Consider the following 20,297-nt stretch of genomic DNA (forward strand, 5'->3'; position numbering starts at 1 on the left):
GGAGGTCAAGGCGAAGGTTGGGCGCCGGCGGCGTACCTCGACCAACGCAAGACATCCCGCTCCTCTAGCCGGTCGCACGACCGCCTGCACGACCACTAGCCTACCTGGCCTGCCCAGTAGTAGCGCCTGCCTACTGTCGATCAGTCAACCCAACCAGACCACTATGATCAACCACGGCTGATCAGTGTGGTCTGTGTATTAGCTTAAACTGGCGATAAGTGACTGGTGACTGAGGTCATCTGTCCAATGTAAATCTGGCGTTTTAAAAAGCCACATGTGATGATGAAAACAAAGATTATCCACCAATCTAGTTGGTTAACTTGTTAGTAAAATTAACGGTGTTTCAATAGTTGATCAACTTTGCAGATTTTTATCATGTTTTGAAGGAATACAGACAGGAAAGAAGGTCAACAGAATATAGTACTTGTCCATTCGACTCGATCTATAGATGGTTAATTATATCGATTGTTATTAATCATTAGTTAAGGGATCTTCCCCCAAATAACTTCCCTTAAGACACCCGGCATCCCCACTTGTTATTGTTAATAAATCATCAGTTAAGTTAATAACTGTGAATGTTGTTCTAAAGAAAGCTTTATTCGTAACTAAATTAGTGGTATTCGTAGATGCGTGTTGTCGAGTTGTTGTTGCGAGCGGTAGGAGTGGTGTATAGCGTTGTAGCGAGCCAAGTGATTCGTGTTTTTGTAATATTATTTTCTGTAAATATTTAATGTAGTTATTTATTCTTTATCTGAGCCCTGTGTTGCGTTACGAAATCCATACACATACAACTCCATGACAGATAGTAAAATAGTGTATTTTGAACCTACCTACAGTGTACATCTCAGTTTATGGTCAGTATGTAATCCCAATATTAAATCATATCATAAATACTTATCGTATCGTTACTGTGAATTAAATCAAAGATTGAATGAATTTATTTACGTAAAATATCAAATCGAAATGATGTTCAAAGAAAATTAGATCGCTAATAAATGTATATTTGGCATAGCTGCGTTAAAATGGACTATTTGTAATTTATAGTTTTAAGTTGTATTCAAACTAGATATTCTAGGTTGTATGTTGTTGCTAGTCGGCATATTTTATATGATCTTGGACGTAAGTATATTATTATGAATGAAATTATTAAACAAAATTCATTTCATCTCATTTTCATAATTTCATCAATCATATCTTCATGTCACAGTACCTGCTTATCAGCCTTTTGTAAAATGATCTATGTATGTACCTATTGTAAAAGAACAATCATTTTGTTCACACAAATACAGAGTTTGACCATTTCATTTTTGAGTTTCTTTTATTTTCCCATACTTCGTCCTATTCAGCAGCTTAATCATTTCTAGCTTCACTTTAACATTTTTAAAAGTAATTATACAAATGTACGCATACATTTCAAATCTCTAACTATGTCTACCTAATTATATATAAACTGTTATCCCCTTAATACCTTAAAGTGCAAAATTATATTAACGGCTGTGAAAATCCTAGTGATGAATTTTTAACTATTTAAGGCCGGTGTGCACTAAAGCCCTTGAAGAGCTATTGGTACATTATGTTGCTCCAGCAGCGGCTGTATAATATGTGAGACGTCTTTGGTGTATACGGGCCGTAATACTTTACCCTATCCACTATAATAATAAACAATCGTACACTTCAATCTTTACATCTTAGAACTTTATAAAATGATATACAATGTTAACGTACTTCTTCAACTTTTCATACTTTATACCTAGACATTAGCACTATCGGTAGTAGCTAGTATCGGTCTTTAAAAGGTTGGTGTTAGGATATTCAAATAGTAAGACCTTTTGTGAAGTTTAGATTCACCTTGTGACCTTGTTGATAGAAAAACAGAGGCTAGAGAAGTACAGTTCTCCCATATTAATAATGCGCATGCAAATCTTCGCAAACTGTCGTATTCCCATTCCCATTCCCATTGTGAAATAATCAGTGCTGTAAATTCTTTTGAACTGAGATTTAATTTTTTTAAATATAAACCTGTGTTTGAAATCCATTTCTCCTTATAATATAAACCTTGTGTTATTCAAACCTTCTTTCATCCATCTTTACATCAGCTTCAGTAAGACACTTGAAAAGTACCTACTGTAACATTTTCGAAGTAAATTTTAATATTATGGAATATTATGAATTATCGAATCAAATTTCGTTACTGATAAATCAATTATCTCTTTTAGCACCAATTACATAATTCTACTAAAATTTAATGAAGAAAATGCACTTAACCACTCTAAATACATAATAGTTTTCTAACGCTCGGGAATACGACCGTTGCCGAACAATGACGAAGATTTCTATGTGCATTATCAATTTTGGGGAACTGTACTAGTTGTTATTTCGTCACAGTTCTGTCTTTTCTATGAATCAAGGCGATAACAATATAAATAAATATTGATGTATTATATGTACCTACTTGCATATAAAATATGATAAATATAAAATACCTAGTATTGGGGATAGATGGTGAGGCTTAGGGTTTCGGCTGTGCTTAAAAGAGCGATTAATCCAAACAAGCCCGTAGGCAAATGAAAGTTGAATGTTTCATAGAGATTTTATATAAATGTAGTTTATAGTAAACCCATGCTATACCGCACAGTAGCTGAACTTATCTAAAACAATAAATAAACTAGGAGAATTTTCTAATGATTCTCGAATACTAAGGATGCTGATGTAACAGATTTGAAATGTTTTGATTTATTTTAGTTAACACGTTCACGGACAATCCGTCGAGGGCCGTAATTAAGTATCCTTGTAATATGACTACGCGCCTGTGGCCGTCCAACTTCTATTGATTGAAACGGACGAACCGTCAACAGCCGTATCATTTCCGTATTCTTAACAGGAGATGCATGATTTAGTGTCGTATTGTGCTAATTCATTTGTTTCTAGGTGTCATAACAAAGAACTTGTCGGGGTTTCTTTTGCACACACATAAGTGAACTTTATAGTGACATACCGCCTGTCGCCGTAACCTTTACAAATAAAAATAACCTTCTAGAAGTTTACCCCCTTATTCATAGAGAAGTTACAAAACGTTTTAACTAATAAACTGTTTTGTCCCTCTCCGACAAAGAACAATTTGTTCTTTGACAGAAAGGGACAAAACAGTTTATTAGTTAAAACGTATTGTAACTTTTCTATGAATAAGGGACATAAACTGTTTTGTCCCTTTCTGTCAAAGAACAATTTGTTCTTTGACAGAAAGGGACAAAACAGTTTATTAGTTAAAACGTATTGTAACTTTTCTATGAATAAGGGGGTTAGTGTCACGGCGCGCGCGTCGCGGAAATCTTGTGTAGAACGGGTGGTAGTCTGGTAATTTTTGTGGCAAATTACGAGGTAAATTAATAATAAATCGATAAATATTATACTGTTTTGCATATAGGATACCTACCTATTCGATTCAAATACTATAATTACTTAAATGGAACAAAGAAAAGCAAAGATATAACTGTAATGAGGAACTAGAAAATTTTAGCTTTTGTCGATGAACCCCTTTGTTTAATCTTACTATATCAGCTTTATTTATTGTAAATAGCATGCTAAAAGTGGAACTTTGTATCTGAAAAACGTCCAAACCTATTTGAAAATGAAACGGTCCTTGAAAAAAACTGGCGGCTGCCGCCTGTAGCCGTAGATGTCACTATACTCATTGTTGGATATGCATGATGTGGCGGACCGCTTGTAGACGATACCGTCTATGGCCGTAACTGTCACATTACGTTAATAAAATGGGAACACCCAAATATTCCGAAAAACTTTTTTCCGAATTTGAAAACACCGAATATGTAATTTACGAAATATTGCAATACCGATTTTTTTAAATGCCGAATTCTAAAAATCACGTAAATTATAATTTCGAATATTATAATCACGAAGATTTGTTATTACGATTGTCAAATACACGAACGTTAAAAAATACGATTACTTAAGCATACGAAAAATAAAATACCGATTTATTATAATCACGAAAAATTGAAATCCCGATCGAAAATGTGATAATTCGTGATATTGACAAAAAAACCGTAAACGTCTTAAAAACCTTAGACCCAAAACCTAAAGATAGGTGCGACGACGAGCAAAGCGAGGAGAAGGGTGTTAGGTGCACATAGATATCGAAAAACAAAGCGGAGCGCAGCGAAGCGGAGCGGAGCGTTTCAAATATAGAGCAAAACAATTGCTCGGAGTTTTATGGTGTTTAACCTTAAAAACATTAGGACCTAAATCTAAAGATAGGTGCGACGACGAGCAAAGCGAGGAGGAGCGTGTTAGGTGCACATAGATATCGAAAAACAAAGCGGAGCGCAGCGAAGCGGAGCGGAGCGTTTCACATAATATAGCTTAAAAAATATTGTTAAATTGTATACGGATTATGCTGTTAATAAACACACTATTCTTAATAACTATTTCTTGTTAACTAAGATACATTCGGGAATTTGTATTTTCGGAATATTAAAACTTCGGGATTCGTAATTTTAACAATTTGTTATAATAAAAGGTCGTACTTTTAAAACATCGAAATAATAATATTCGGAAAATTGACTTTCGTCATTTTAATAAATATGTTGTTTGAAATTTCGTTTATTAACTATTCGTGATTTTCGTTGTTCGGAAACTTGAAATTCGGGATTGTGAATTATTCGGAACTATGAAATTCGTAATTTTAAAAATCGTTATTTTCATATTCGTAAAAAAGTAATTCGGATTTATGTAGTGTACCCTAATAAAATATGTTGAGATACGGCAATACGTTTCAAGGCGGAACGATAAAATGTATGGGATTTTTAGGTGTCATTGTCATATCAAAATATTTTCCAACCATCAATTGTCCGTGAACGTGTTAACTTGTATTTCGGTGTTTGATATAAATAGTAAAAGCAGATGAAACCTTTGTTAGCTGACTTCTACGATTTCTATTGGCGGTCATGGAAGTAGGAATCTACTTCCAGGTGGCAGGTATCAACACCACTTGTAATACTAGTAGGTACCAACCAAATTTAACGCTCTTACATAATTGTGCTAGGTTTTTCTATACTTTATTTCAAAATTATCTTATCTGAATGACTTCACTCAAAATTTATCATCAAGTTAAATGTTGCAATACTACAACAATAAGAATAATTTTTCGAACAAATACAACTAATTTGTAAAAATAAATTACCCACCTTTTGTAATTTACTTTTTTCAGTGTATTCAAACTGCTGGAAAACAAATAAATGTAGATTTACCTCATATGTTGCAGAATTCCTCAGTAAGTATATTTTGGCGTGAAAGTGTATGTCTTGCCTTATTCGAGCTTATTCAAAAAGTATCTTCAACATTTTTAAATAAAATAATCAATGTAATCATGTTATTGAAAATAAATACCTACACACTCTGATAACATTGTTTGATATTTTCTTATACATATTTTGTTTGTTTATGTACTTATGTGTGTCTTATCTAGATATAAATTATGACCATCGAATTTTCTGGTTAAATCATACTAAGAGGAAAAGTCAACTTATGGTAGGCATACTGAACAAAATAAACAAAGTTGTAATGATCCATTAACTGTATTCACCAGAGCAAAAGTATCTCCAATATTTTACGAAGTATCTCTACAACACCTCATAACAAACAATCGATAACCAATGATGTTTATTAAAAAAAACATTTGTACAAAATTTTATTCTTAAGAAAGTTGACACTAGTTCTTAGCCCTAGAAAAGATCTGACTCTTGAAGATGTTGTCAATGCGACAGAAGACATTGTCGGCTGCCTGTGCGGCGTCCACTCGATAGTGAAGCCCCTTCCTCATGTAATAGTCAATAAGAGGAACTGTCTGGGAGTGGTAGGTGGCCAAGCGCTTCTTCAGTGCATCCACATTGTCGTCAGATCTTTTTATGAGAGGTTCACCTGTGACATCATCAGTCATGGGCTTCCTCGGAGGGTGGAACTCTTCGTGGTAGCTGCGGCCGCTGGGCGGGTGGATGAGGCGGCCGGTGATCCGTCTCACCAGCAGGCTGTCGCTGATGTTGAACTCAATCACGGCATCCAGACCAGTTTTCCTTCTATGCAGTAGTTCATCCAGCTGAAATTATATTTAAATTTAAAATTGTTAAGATAGTAAAGTGAGTAATAAGGTAATTAAGAAGATATCAATCACAAACTCTGATAAACATTCAAGGTCTTCCTAACAAAATAAAGCAATATGAGAGGCACATAAATAAGTCTTCTATATTATCTACCTTCTCAGCCTGTGGGACCGTCCTAGGGAAGCCATCAAGCAGGAAGCCATTCTTGCACTCTGGGGCATCCAGGTTCTTGTCAATCATATCAACCACCATCTCGTCAGAGACCAGTTTCCCCTCATCCATGGTCTTTTTCAGGCTCCGTCCGAGTTCAGATCCAGAGGCCACCTCAGCGCGGAGCATGTCCCCAGTAGACAGGTGACAAACACAGTACTTTTTTTTTAGAAGGGGAGCCTGTAATATAAAGTGATAACATTTTAAAGGCTTTAGAACATGTGTGGCAAACAAAACCAAATATCTATTATCCAATAATGTTTAAATGGTGGGTCATCTTTAAATATATGATTTATCAGGTAGAAAAGAGATTAAATATTCAGGCTTCATAAGTCCTATCATGTAATCAAAGGTCAAAGTTTAATAACTCACCTGTGTCCCTTTGCCGGAGCCCGGAGGTCCGAGGAGAACGGCATTGATTCCAATTGGGTCATCGTTTAGGTAGGGTTTAAGGTTCGTGGCTGCTGGGGCCATTTTTCAGGACTTCTATTCCTGAAGTAAACAAGTAATAAGTTGAGGTTTTTAATGCAACCGGCACAATACCGCACTCTATTATAGATTGTAATATGTACTAATCGGTGTCACATGATAATATAATGAGTTGTGATATAATTAAATACAGCTTACCCGATTAAATTATGAACAAAAAAGTTTTTTTAGCAGTACGGACGGCGACAGGTGATGACGTCGGTCGTTAAATGTCAAATTGTCAATCAAAAGTCAAAACCTCAGAATAATATTTTTCACAGAATAACATTTGAAATGTCGTAATTGTCAAAAACTCACAAATGTCAATGCTAAATATAACCTCAACAAAAACACAGTGGCGGCGGTAAATCAGTAAAGCGTTATTATTTTCACTATAATATAATGTTTTTCGGGTTCATATCGATAAAAATTTCAACAACTTGGTAAAGTAGAAATCATGAACTCCAGCTCTACAAGGTAAGATGGTTATTTTTGTTTATGTTTCTTGAGAAAGCTACCAGTCTTTCTCCGATTTGAAAAACTGTTTATTTTTTCAGTCATTGGAAGCGTTTATGGCGATGGGTTTCATCGCAGAGCCTCTCACGAGAGGAGCTACTGAATGTGTTGGGTAATAAAGATGTGAAGGAGGAGCTAAGTCTAGGCCTCGCCAGCTATAAGCCTCAAAATACCAACCGGTTTTCTCAGCTTCAATCCAAACACCCAGACCAGACAAAGCTGTTAAATGTCATTCAAACCCTGCATCATTATGTGGTTAGTACTGAACCTTTGTATGAAACTGTTTTTTTCCCCTCAAAATACTATAGCACCTCCAAACTGGCTCTTTAGTAAAACTTGTACTTATCACTGTCAATATTGCTAATCTTATTATTACTCTAAAAATGTACCTACTGCTGGCTAATGTGTATTAATTTTGTTTTATTTTTCCAGGATATTGACTCATTTCAGCTGTGGGAGATTGTGAAACACTATCTATGTGATATTTCCTATGGAACACCCGCTAATGCACTGAAGAATGTTGCATTTGTTGATACAAGACCTTCTTTCTTATTGCCAAATGTATGGAAGTTCTACTATGCAGAGAGGCTCTACATGCTGAAAACCCTACAGTATATAATTGAATTTAAAAATGATACTAAACATAAATATCATGAAGAGTTTGCAAAGATTATCAATGACATAGGACTTCAAAAAATTACACAATCCCTTATAGACCAACTGGACCAGGTTTGTATAAAATTTAAGTATAATTAAAATATTTCTTAAATTCTATGTAAATAATTAAGTGTGTAATCACTTCTAAAACACTTTGTATTTCTAGGTAATATCAACTACACCCCCATCTAGAAAGATTCAAAATGACTTTGCGAGTGAGTCGGTTCGAACAGAGTGGGCGGAGCATAACTTGAGGGAACAGCTGGCATTACTCCAGTGCCTGCTTCTCATTGTGAATGAGGTCACGCTCACGGCACAAACATTCAACAAACTGTTTGAGCTATTTAGAAAACACAGTTTTGGAAAGAGACTTGGCTACAGTGACTTGTTGGATGAAAAACACAGAGAATCATGTTTGAATATCATGTACATTGAAATTGGAATATTTATTGTGGTCATGGACAGCTGTAGGATGTAAGTTACTCCTATATTTAACACTTTAGAGATTTCCTGTATGTACTAAAAAATATTTGCCTATTCACATAACAAGTCAATACCTAAATTAAAAACCATTCAATGCATATAACACCTTTATTGTGACATCCAGTCTCATGTCTCCTGTTCAATAATAGTATGTAATTTCCCAGCAATGACCAGTCACAGTGGATAGACTCGACAAAGGCGGTTGTGGAGGGCGAGCTGACGACTCTGCAGGTGAACGAGGAGCATGGCGCCATGCTGCTCGCCTGGATGATGATGACTCTGCAGGTTAGTTACGACTCTAGGAGTTCCACAAGCATCTTACACATGCTAGACCCTGTATTGCTGTTGCTAGTTTTTATTCTGAATACTCATTGGCAAAGCAATGTTGCTTACCAAAATTTATCATTGTTTTTCAGAGTGAGACCCACTGTAGGCTGTTTGAAAATCATTATCAGCATTTTGGAGCTACAGCAATGAAGATGAGAGTGTTTGAGTTTCTGCTAAAACTGCTGAACTCACCTGTGTTCTCTGTAAGTATTAAATGACTAAACTATGTTTTGAACAGAGGTAAATCTGATACCAGTTTAATCCTCCTATAAATAATATGTATTACTTACCTATGGGTATGTTTATGTTTATATTATTTAAACTTATATTCTCAATGAATAATACCCTGAGTAACTACCAAGTACCCCTGAGTTTTATCTATTTTACAACCTACCTAAATTGATCTCACCAACATCTCCCATCTTCACCACTAAAATATTGCCTCTAAACTCAAATCCCATTCCCAGGACAACTCAAAGTGCGCCGACATAGCCCGCTACCGAGTGTTCACTCTACTCAACGAGATATGCGACACATTTGACGGCGACGGCACCATCAGCCACCAGCCGGGCGCCATGTCGCTTTGCGCGGAACTCCTGCGCAGCCCCGCCATAGCTAAAGAGTTCTGGAGTCTTCACGGCAGGGAGGAGCGGTATGGGACTGTGTCACTGTGGAATACGGCACTTGAGTTTTTCCCGTTTAATTTTACTGCGCTGTCGGTTTTGAGCGCAGGTTTGGCTCAGGCTGGGAAAGACAGTGTCAGAATGGTGAGTGATCTAATTAATTAATTTTCCCTTTTTATTCTATTTGGTCAAGACCAGTAAGCAATTGTTTCATTGTAAGTTGTAGTTTTACAACAATACCCATTCTTTAATCATTGCAGTTGACAGCTGAACTGAAAAACCTGCCGGTCTACACGGAAATCTACCAACCGAACCTTGTACCGATAGTGTCCCTGGTGTCAGACGACGCCACTATCGGCCGAGACTACTTCCCGCTCGACTCACCCGACTATCGCATAGAGGCCGGCTCCAAGGCAACAATCATGGAAAGAAAAGAGGGAACTCTAATCCATTTCCGAACCCCATACACCTACTGGACGATACTCAACCATGAGATAGAGAAATCACTGGATAGAAAGGGTCATCATAAACAAAATCTAAGCGTTACGCTCCAAAAAGTTTATGAAGGTGCAAAAGTTTTGAAAGGAGTATTAAAAGTACTGGCTGCAGATAAAGATGTACCAAAGAGTTTGGTCGCGCCGTGCGAAGGAATCTTTGATGTTTTGCTAAGATTCATGAAGACTGATAGTACGCCGCTGCTGGTCGAATGCCTTGAAGTGTGCACTGCATTGATACCGGTGTTCCCCAAAGAAGTTCATATGAGGTGAGTTAACCAAGATTGTTTTAGCTTAATAGAAGAAACACACTTCACCATAGCATAAAACAACGAGTACTAGTACTACTGTACTCGTTATTCTACGATCATAGTCATAATAATTATCATCTTCATGTAGGTTGATCTGTTATCTAAATCTTTAGGAGTTTTTCATTTTTTTTGTAAAAATCTTTAATTTGACCGATTTTGTATCTCTTCATATCATAGAACAAAGGAAAATATATAAACTTTACCAGTCATAAAAAGTCATCAATTAACACCGCAACTCCGTTATTCACAACCTCCACTCCCCTCCACAGACTAGTAAACACGGGCCTCCTCCCGCGCGTCATGTAATACCTTGTTTATTGTGAATAAACTTAATTATATTCTATTCTATCTACAGGCTAGTAAACACGGGCCTCCTCCCCCGCGTCTCCGCCAACCAATCAGCGGCGGCGCTGGGCGCGGGCGGCTCGCTACACGCGGGGGCCGTGGCGCGCGGCGCCGGCGACCCCGCCGACACCTTCCTACAGGCTTATAGAGACATGCTGGTGAAGGCTTATGAGGTGAGGAGGCTAATGCGTTACAAATGCTATTTCGTATACTTCCTGAAGCTATGTGGTATGTATATTGGACTGATGCCATCCAATGCTTATGATTTTGAGTAAGTATTTTTTTTTATCAAACGTCTTTTGGTAACTCTAATTATACTCTGTCCATTATATGATTTTTGACGACCGAATGGCGTAGTGGTTAGTGACCCTGACTACTGAGCCGAAGGTCCCGGGTTCGATTCCCGGCTGGGGCAGATATTTGTTTAAACACAGATATTTGTTCTCGGGTCTTGGGTGTTGATATTTATTTTTAGTATCTATTTATCTATGTATTTGTGTAGATATATTAGCTGTCCGACACCTTTTTTTTATTTTTTTCTAAATGAAACCTATTTACTGAAGTCGGCCATAAGGGGGGAACACCCAAATATTCCGAAAAACTTTTTTCCGAATTTGATAACCCCGAATATGTAATTTACGAAATATTGCAATACCGATTTTTTTAAATACCGAATTATAATATTCACGAAAATTATAATTTCGAATATTATAATCACGAATATTGTTATTACGATTGTTAAATATACGAATGTTAAAAAATACGATTACTTTAAAATACGAAAAATAAAATACCGATTTATTATAATCACGAAAAAGTCAAATCCCGATCGGAAATATGATAATTCGTGATTTTGACAAAAAAACATAAACTTCTTTAAACATTAGAACCAAAACCAAAAGATAGGTGCGACGACGAGCAAAGCGAGGAGGAGCGTGTTAGGTGCACATAGATATCGAAAAACAAAGCGGAGCGCAGCGAAGCGGAGCGGAGCGTTTCAAATTTAGAGCAAAACAATTGCTAGGATTTTTATGGTGTTTAAACTTAAAAACCTTAGGACCTAAACCTAAAGATAGGTGCGACGACGAGCAAAGCAAGGAGGAGCGTGTTAGGTGCACATAGATATCGAAAAACAAAGCGGAGCGCAGCGAAGCGGAGCGGAGCGTTTCAAATTTAGAGCAAAACAATTGCTAGGATTTTTATGGTGTTTAAACTTAAAAACCTTAGGACCTAAACCTAAAGATAGGTGCGACGACGAGCAAAGCAAGGAGGAGCGTGTTAGGTGCACATAGATATCGAAAAACAAAGCGGAGCGCAGCGAAGCGGAGCGGAGCGTTTCAAATTTAGAGCAAAACAATTGCTAGGATTTTTATGGTGTTTAAACTTAAAAACCTTAGGACCTAAACCTAAAGATAGGTGCGACGACGAGCAAAGCGAGGAGGAGCGTGTTAGGTGCACATAGATATCGAAAAACAAAGCGGAGCGCAGCGAAGCGGAGCGGAGCGTTTCACATAATATAGCTTAAAAAATATTGTTTTTATACGCATTATGCTGCATTATTCATATAACCATTTCTTGTTAACTAAGAAACATTCGGGAATTTGTATTTTCGGAATATTAAAACTTCGGGATTCGTAATTTTAACAATTCGATATAATAAAAAATCGTACTTTTCAAACATCGTAATAATAATATTCGGAAAATTGACTTTCGTCATTTTAATAAATGTGTTGTTTGAAATTTCGTTTATAAACTATTCGTGATTTTCGTTATTCGGAAACTTAAAATTCGGGATTGTGAATTATTCGGAACTATGAAATTCGAAATTTTAATAATCGTTATTTTCATATTCGTAAAAAAGTAATTCGGAATTATGTAGTGTACCCGCCATAAGGGACTTATTCAGCTTTACCCTAACTGTGGGGGAGGCGCCGATAGGCGCCTTCACCCAGAGTCCAACACCCATAACACAGGTTCTGCCTAGCTTGGGGTCGGATGGCCGTGTGTGAGATGTCCCCACATATTTATTTATATTTTATTTATTTATGATTGTTTTCTTGACAGTCGAAATCCCATACATATTTGATTTACTTACCAGACATAAGGAAACGTCAAGAATACAATAACATAGTGGAAGCTCTATAAATATGATTATGTAATGTGGCACGAAAAAATAGGCAACTATTAAAAGTAATCCTTCCCTCCCCAGACTTGCACAGACGACCGCATAATATCGGACATCGTGCTCCCCGGCCTAGTGTTTATGGTCCGCGAAGTGTTCCCCAACATCAGCACCCAGCGGTACAGCACAGTCTCTCACAGAAGAGACACCTTGCACAGCTGCATCCAGCTGTTCAACCTGGTGCTGCAGCAGAACAAGGGGCAGAGTGAGAGAGTTACGCTACTGCAGAACACCTGTGTCTACAGTTTGCTGCATACGGAGAACGCTTTGGAATTGTTGAAAATTATTTCTATTGGTGAGTCTGTTTGTCGTTTGTTTTATAACCACCGAGAACATAAACAAAAGAACGTAACATGTTTAATAACCGTTTAATGACCACAACTTTGGGTATTTGCAGTCAATTAAAGGTATAGTAAGGGGGTAAAAATATTCTCGTCTTCTAAATAACTTTTGAATGTTCACGTAATCGAATTCGCTTCTTTATTAGAGTCATGGGACCACCAAAATGGATAGATATACTTATAATAGGTACCTACTTACTATTTTATACCGTTTGTGATTATATTTTCTTGACGTACTCATTCTACCGCATAACTGTCAATATTTATTTTACAGGTAACGATGAACTAGAACGTGTGATGCTGGACGAAACCAACTGGGTATCAGGCAGTGGCGTACAATACATAGCCACGATCCAACGAACAGTCGCCACAATCATGCTGGTCCTTCGCCTCAAACCCAAGGTCACAGACGCTAATGAACTCACGCCATTGGAGCATCTGATATTCTCACAGAACCAACACAAAGATCTGATGAAAGTCATCCCGAAAGTCACCTCGTATATTAATAATGCGTTCAGTAAGAATCTTTCAGTGCTGTGCTGTAGGCTGCTGAAGAAGTTTGCTGAGGTAAGTCGCTATGTTTCTGATATCAAAACATAATCAAACCTGTTATTTGAACAGCAGATAATTAGTAAAGTCCCTTTAAATATGCAACTTTCATGAGGCTAACTAAAGTTTAGGTAACAAACAATTTGAATCGCACATAAAAATAACATTCTGAACATAAATATTGACTGAAAATACATAAATGTTGCACATCTTTTCCAGAGTTTCCAAATGTCCCTATTCGCGAGCCTGGACATGACGTCGTACCAAGTGCGAGTGATGTTCTTAGACCGTCTGCGGGACGAGCACGAGACCACAGACCTGAAGATCGCCATCTTGGAATTCGTAGCCACGTGCATCGGCAAGCAGCCCGGCCTTACTGAGGCATTCTTCAAACTCAACCATGTTAAGGTGAAGGAGGAAAAGGATGAGAAAGCGGTGCAAGTGAAGAAGGAACAGGCGGAAAGTTTTGAAGGGATACTGGGGTATATGGCGGATTATTTGGGGACCGTCAAACAGGTACATATGCAGGGTTTTTATTAAGGTCTTTTAATGACGTCATCATCTACCGTCTTCTGTCGAAATGATCAAATTTTGTCGCCACGCAAATTCAAACGCACAGCCCGTAATAGTCCACTGCAGGAAATGTCTTTCTTCTAAGCTTGGATCCTTCTTCCATAATCTTCACCTATGGCAAACGGGTTTATTGGATATACATTATAATAATGCTACCTTGGCAAATGCATATCTCTGCCAAAATGCTGTCCATAGTTAGCATGTGGTCTGTGCCTACAGATCCAATGCCAACAATAATAAGCTAAAATTCAATTACTGTCCCCAGGATGCCAAGATGCTGCACAGCCCTCTTCTGGGCTGCATCATGGCATTATTCCACGCGCTCTGGAAGAACAACATGCAGGTGCTAGTGAAGGACCTGAGGGAGAACCCCAAGTTCTGGGAACACATGAGCAGTCCACTCTTCAGCGATATACAACCTGGCCTCAGGACCTACGCGCAGATTTTTAACGTACTCGGCATTGAATTGTTCCTGTCCAGGGATAAAATTGAACCTAACCTGAGAGAAGTGTTAGAACAATTCTTCGACACCAACAAGAATAACCTGGACAAGTGGATTAATTACGTTTTCAGCTTCGAAGGGAGAAGTGATGAGGAGGAAGTGGTAGATAAGGTGCCGGCGTGGCTCGGCCTGCTGACGTCATGGAAAGACTTCACGACCATCTTCTGCAAATGTCTGCCGATTAGTCTGAACATAGCGCATAAAGCCAAGTTAGTAGCGCCTTGTATGACGGCGCTGCTGCAAGAGTTAGATGACCTTAAGGATGGAAGACTGGTCGTGATACTGGCAGAGTTGTACGTTATAATGCTGGCGAATTGGAAAGATGACTGCTTCGATAATAGAAAAGCCAACGCGAAGCAAATCGATAATTTGCTTACCAACACAGCTATTGTTTATGACTGTCTACACCCGCGCGCGAAAAGGGCTATTCTGTCCATAGGAACTGTGGCTATTAGCAGTCTGGATTACGAGATAAAAGCCAACAGCCTCACCGCCCAAAGCATAATTCGCTCAGTTACAAACATCAACAGTTTAGAGCTGGAGAAACTCCTGGATAACATTAATGAAGATGTGAAACCGACACCAAATGCCAACGGCAATGAGGTTAGCGAGGATATCCCGCCGGTCGTGCTGGCCCTTGCGTTGCTGGAACAATGCCTGGAGCTGTACGACGACATGTTTTCTGGACTGTCGCAGTGGTTCCAAGCGACTCGCTTCACTAACAAGCTACTATGCTGCCTACAGTCCTGTCTCCAGAAACGCTGTCACTACCAAACGTCTCTAGCCGCTCTAAGATGCCTCACCGCGTATTCCCGAGGGCCCTTCGCTAAAGAGTTGCTATTGAGCGATGTGGACCAGTTCCTGTGGATGCAACTTCTGCCGCCAAAGTTCGAGAACAGTCGATGGAAGCTCCAAGAGTGGTGGCGGGTTTACGCGTACAGTTTGGACTTCATTTCCATGATGGTGATGAAGCATGGCCAGTTCTACGCCAGTGACGCCATCACATTTGTTGGCGTTCATTTGGAGCATCTGATTGAAGCCATACTATTGCCTCGGCAGATAGTAACAATGGACTCTTTGAATCTGTGCGCGTCGTCTCTGAATCTGATCGTTCAAATGGTGAAGTTTGAAGCGCGATGGCGGATTGAGAATATCAACTCTCTAGTCGGTGTTATGGTAAGGCATTTCTCGTACATTATTATATCAAACTAGCTGTTCCCGCGAGCTACGCTTCACCTTAAAAAGTTTTCCCGTGGGCATTCCGCGTTAAACTGAAGGACTTTCATACAAACTTTCATCCCCTATTTTACCCCATTACGGGTGGAGTTATTGAAAATCCTTTCTTAGTGCTCACCTACACTACCTAAGGAACCTACGTGCCAAGTTTCAGGATTGTAGCTTGAGCCGTTTGGGCTGCGCTTTGATGCCCAATCAGTCACTTTCTTCTTTTATGTTTACCGATGAGTGCATTATTTAGCCTTTATTTCATGTTTAATGTGTAATTTCAGCGCAGTATAAGCGCGTTAGTGCACCAGTGCGTGTCGATCATGCTGCGCTCGCGGCGCGCGTCGGAGTCGCAGCTGAACGACGAGGCCGCCATGCAGCATACTAGCGCTGTTTTACACAGGTTCGTTTGTTTACTCTACAATGGCCTTATTTTATTTTTATAGCCGTGCGGATAAAGATAAAATGTGTCAATGGCTAACAGTCCCATTTAGCTCTTTCTAACTACTCATAATTATTGACTGACTGTCGTTTTCAGATAGTTTAGCGATAAATATAACGATAGTGAACCTATTCCTACTTTCATAAAAATATAAATAATTTTCTTCCCATGTACAGTCAGCTGCATAAGTAGCTTTACACTTTTCTACTTTGTCAATGTAACCAACCACCTTGAAGGTTCGTCATTTTGACAAGGTACAGAAGTGTATAGCTACTTATGCAGCTGACCGTACGTACACCTACGTAATATTAACCTTTGTTTCTAGTTCTACTATTACGTAAATTTACATCGCATTTCTTCCATTCCAGGACCCTAGAAATCCTGCACATGGCGACCCTCTGCCTGCTCTCCTTCAGCCCTTCCCTCCTAGCCCTACTCGGTGAGCCAGCCCTGGACCTGGAGCGCTGGCAGCCGCTGGTGGAACTGGACTTCGCTATTCCCAAGCACTGTCATGATGAAGTCCCGCAGTTGACCTTCGGGACGCTGTTGACGGCTATATGCTTGTTGACTAAGGCTATGAATCATGTGAGTGTATTTAATGATTTTAATGGAATATCAGATGTCGAATTGTCCATATCGTAGCATCGCGGATATCATGATCGTTAGTTTGGTCGCAAATATTCGTATCATTATTGTGTCAAGCTAGCTTTAGAATACGAAAGTTCATGGTCTAATTAATAATATCAAAGCATTCAAATCTGTCTCTTCACTTGGATACCACGAAGTAGCTTATGGTTTTTTCGTGAATTTTTTAAAGTCGTAGTACAAAATACAAAACATTATCAGAATTCCGCTTTCCGGTGTAAGGGTGACTACCCTTACACCTTTACTTAGGCTTACTATACCCTTATTTTAACAACTTACAGTCAGCTGCATAAGTAGCTGTACACTTTTTTACCTTGTCAAACTCACAAACTGCCTACTCAAATATTTTCAGTTTATTATGTAGCTAGTTTGAGAAGTGGATGAGACAAAAGTGTATAGCTACTTATGCAGCTAACCGTATAACCAATACCCACCTTTTTCCGCAGTCATACCACACAGAAGAGGGCAGCGGGTCGCGCTCCCCGCGCCGCCGCCGCGGCTGCTCCTGCAGCAGCCCCGACCCGCGCCGCGCCGCCCGCTCCGAGAGCCTCACTAGTGTGTCCAGTGCCACGTCCGCGCCGTGTCTGGATGCGCTTAGTCAGAGACTAGTAGCTGGGACGTTGGCGGCTTTATTAGAACTGCTGGCTTCACAGGTTAGGCGTAATATTGATTTACCGACTGGCAAGCTAATTATGGACAAGGCACATTTCGGATCAGCGGAGTAAGTAAGTATAACATTAGTGGCACATTACATCGGCCCGCGCCGCGCCGCGCGCTCCGAGAGCCTGACCAGTGTGTCCAGTGCCACTTCTGCGCCGTGTCTGGACGCGCTCAGTCAGAGACTAGTGGCTGGGACGTTGGCGGCTTTGTTGGAATTATTGGCGTCGCAGGTAAAAAAAACGAAAAAGTTATATAGGCGTAAAATTGATTTACCGACTGGCTAGCCACAGGACAAGACACATTTTGGGTCAGCGGAGTATGTAAGTATAAGATTAGTAGCACATTAAATCGACCCGCGCCGCGCCGCCAGGTCCGAGAGCCTGACTAGTGTGTCCAGTGCCACGTCCGCGCCGTGTCTGGACGCATTGAGTCAGAGATTGGTGGCGGGGACTTTGGCAGCCCTACTTGAGCTACTGGCCTCACAGGTACTTAATAAAAAGGCGTAAAATTGATTTACCGAATGGCTAGCCACTGGATAAGATACATTTTGGATCAAGAGAGTAAATAAGTAAGTAGACATTAGTAGCACATTACATCGGCCCGCGCCGCGCCGCGCGCTCCGAGAGCCTGACTAGTGTGTCCAGTGCCACGTCCGCGCCGTGTCTGGACGCATTGAGTCAGAGATTGGTGGCGGGGACTTTGGCAGCCCTACTTGAGCTACTGGCCTCACAGGTACTTAATAAAAAGGCGTAAAATTGATTTACCGAATGGCTAGCCACTGGATAAGATACATTTTGGATCAAGAGAGTAAATAAGTAAGTAGACATTAGTAGCACATTACATCGGCCCGCGCCGCGCCGCGCGCTCCGAGAGCCTGACTAGTGTGTCCAGTGCCACTTCTGCACCCTGTCTGGATGCGCTTAGTCAGAGACTGGTAGCTGGGACGCTGGCGGCTTTATTGGAGTTATTGGCTTCACAGGTACTTAATAAAAAGGAGTAAAATTTATTTACTGAATGGCAAGCCACTGGATAAGGCACGTTTTGGGTCAGCGGAGATAAGTAAACATTAGTTGCACATTAACTCGGCCCGTGGTTCGTCGCGCTCTCCGAGAACCTCACCAGTGTGTCCAGTGCTACTTCTGTACCCTGCCTGGATGCGCTGATTCAGAGATTAGTAGCTGGGACGCTGGCGGCGTTGTTAGAAATGATATTGAAATAATGGTTATAAATTAATTTACCGACTTGCAAGCCACTGGACAAGGACCCCGACAAACTATCTATAGATTACAAATATTGCGTACAAAATCCATTAAAGATAATAAGGTAGGTATACCTAGATCCTGTACCTATTGCTCATAATATATTTCCCTGCACTTATTGTACAAAATTAAATTCATAACTAATAAACTTACATACCCTCAGGCCCTACTCGCCGTGCGTGACGCCAGCACGCCGTCCCGCCACAAGCAGATGGTGCGGCGCGAGCTCAGCTCCGAGCTCACCGTGTACCACGACTTCGTGCGCAAGCGCATCCTGTGCGCCGCCCACGCACGCCCCTACCTCGCGCGCAACAAACTAGGCGCATGGCCGCTCGCCCCCAACGAGGAAGAAGCCAAACGTATAGAGGAAGCGGCTAGACTAAGAGACCCGACCAACAGAGACGACCTACCCCCACCACCCCCGCCGAAACGAGCCGCCCACGACTCGATGAGAGAGTATATACTACGCAAACATTACTTGGACAAATGCGCACAAACCCCCACTAAAGAACCCCCGTCACCGGTGTCCCATTCAACTCCTACTTCTGATAAAAAGAAGGATGCTTCAAGGAGTTCGAAACGCGTTTCCTGGGCGGAGACAACTAGGGACTCCAGTGATGAAGACCTAGACTCGTCGCTGCAAGAGATCGAGCCGGCGTACTCGAACCAAACGGACGTGCAAATCAATAATGATGAGGATTACTTCCATTTTATGTCTGTTGTGTTTCTTTACATCTGCCAGATGGAGTTGTAGCATGTTAGTAACTTTAAGTTAAGTTCACGTAATAAATTGAATTGCTTTTGTACGTATTTGATTTATTTATATTGTAATGTTAATATGTCATCCTAAATACGAGGGAGAGACGCCCGAGAGAGTAGATCATTACGGGCTGATGATGATGAGGAGTTGTCATACATGTACGAAAGGTGCTGGAACATTATGCAAACACACTAAATAAGTGGATTTTACCCCTTGGGTAACAATGTATACTATTGGTCCACGGTAGATATTTGATTTCGAGTCTTGGATGTGGACCAACGTAACAAAGACAAAGTGTGACTTTGAAAATCAACGGTAAAATGGAAGATTCACAAGCCTAAGGTTCTATGCCTAAACATATTATGGAACTTCTGGGATCATCATGAGAAGTGTTTTGTTCCTTGATCGTCAGTCATCACGACTATCAAGTCCCCAATGTTCAATCGATGAGATCTCAGAATAATAACAACCTCCCATTTTGAGATTGCTGAGAATAATGATAATGTCTTACGAGCCACAGATTAAGTGGCTGTGCTGGTGATACCATGTTTTTTCTATTTAAATCTACTTACTGAATTTATGTCATATGTACAAATTGACAAATAAGAAA

General features: G+C 39.9%; 3 protein-coding genes across 9 annotated transcripts in view; 2 read left to right on the forward strand and 1 right to left on the reverse strand.

The window, feature by feature from the left end:
* Positions 1-1,304, forward strand: part of LOC105394191 (guanine nucleotide exchange factor DBS) — a 76,100-nt gene extending 74,796 nt beyond the window's left edge. For all 6 annotated transcript variants that reach the window (XM_048633370.1, XM_048633374.1, XM_048633373.1 and 3 more), the window contains exon 20: positions 2-1,304. In XM_048633370.1, the coding sequence (XP_048489327.1) occupies positions 2-99 (98 nt within the window). In that variant the 3' untranslated portion in view covers positions 100-1,304. The remainder of the gene's footprint in view (position 1) is intronic.
* A 4,274-nt stretch (positions 1,305-5,578) lies between these two features.
* Positions 5,579-7,060, reverse strand: LOC105394190 (adenylate kinase). 2 transcript variants are annotated; one of them, XM_011566037.3, is made up of 4 exons: positions 6,954-7,060; positions 6,699-6,818; positions 6,270-6,506; positions 5,579-6,112 (listed from the first exon to the last, which is right to left on the reverse strand). In XM_011566037.3, exons 2-4 carry the CDS (start codon positions 6,798-6,800, stop codon positions 5,729-5,731), a joined length of 723 nt encoding a protein of 240 aa, XP_011564339.3. In that variant the 5' UTR covers positions 6,801-6,818; positions 6,954-7,060; the 3' UTR covers positions 5,579-5,728. The 2 variants fall into 2 exon arrangements, with proteins under 2 accessions (XP_011564339.3, XP_048489191.1); XM_048633234.1 differs by lacking the exon at positions 6,954-7,060 and having other exon boundaries at positions 6,699-6,928.
* On the forward strand, positions 7,026-19,733 carry LOC105395441 (nucleoporin Nup188). The gene is made up of 17 exons (XM_048633235.1): positions 7,026-7,271; positions 7,352-7,565; positions 7,743-8,039; positions 8,134-8,441; positions 8,615-8,735; positions 8,867-8,980; positions 9,245-9,544; positions 9,661-10,163; positions 10,561-10,723; positions 12,760-13,027; positions 13,348-13,640; positions 13,842-14,138; positions 14,461-15,873; positions 16,206-16,324; positions 16,732-16,948; positions 17,455-17,661; positions 19,091-19,733. The coding sequence occupies exons 1-17, from the start codon at positions 7,252-7,254 to the stop codon at positions 19,679-19,681; spliced, it is 5,445 nt and encodes a 1,814-aa protein (XP_048489192.1). The 5' UTR covers positions 7,026-7,251; the 3' UTR covers positions 19,682-19,733.
* The last annotated feature ends 564 nt before the right edge of the window (positions 19,734-20,297 follow it).

The sequence above is a fragment of the Plutella xylostella genome, chromosome 5, assembly GCF_932276165.1.
Source record: "Plutella xylostella chromosome 5, ilPluXylo3.1, whole genome shotgun sequence".
Taxonomy (NCBI): domain Eukaryota; kingdom Metazoa; phylum Arthropoda; class Insecta; order Lepidoptera; family Plutellidae; genus Plutella; species Plutella xylostella.

What these genes read in the sequence shown, in the direction of transcription:
- LOC105395441 (XM_048633235.1), top strand. Translation starts at nt 7,252, where the DNA reads ATGAACTCCAGCTCTACAAG. An exon ending in ATGAACTCCAGCTCTACAAG is followed by an intron (nt 7,272 to 7,351) that starts GTAAGATGGTTA and finishes TTATTTTTTCAG; the next exon opens with TCATTGGAAGCGTTTATGGC. An exon ending in TGCTGGTGAAGGCTTATGAG is followed by an intron (nt 10,724 to 12,759) that starts GTGAGGAGGCTA and finishes TTCCCTCCCCAG; the next exon opens with ACTTGCACAGACGACCGCAT.
- LOC105394190 (XM_011566037.3), bottom strand. Translation starts at nt 6,800, where the DNA reads ATGGCCCCAGCAGCCACGAACCTTAAACCCTACCTAAACGATGACCCA. An exon ending in GCTCCGGCAAAGGGACACAG is followed by an intron (nt 6,507 to 6,698) that starts GTGAGTTATTAA and finishes TTTATATTACAG; the next exon opens with GCTCCCCTTCTAAAAAAAAA. An exon ending in CGGTCCCACAGGCTGAGAAG is followed by an intron (nt 6,113 to 6,269) that starts GTAGATAATATA and finishes ATATAATTTCAG; the next exon opens with CTGGATGAACTACTGCATAG.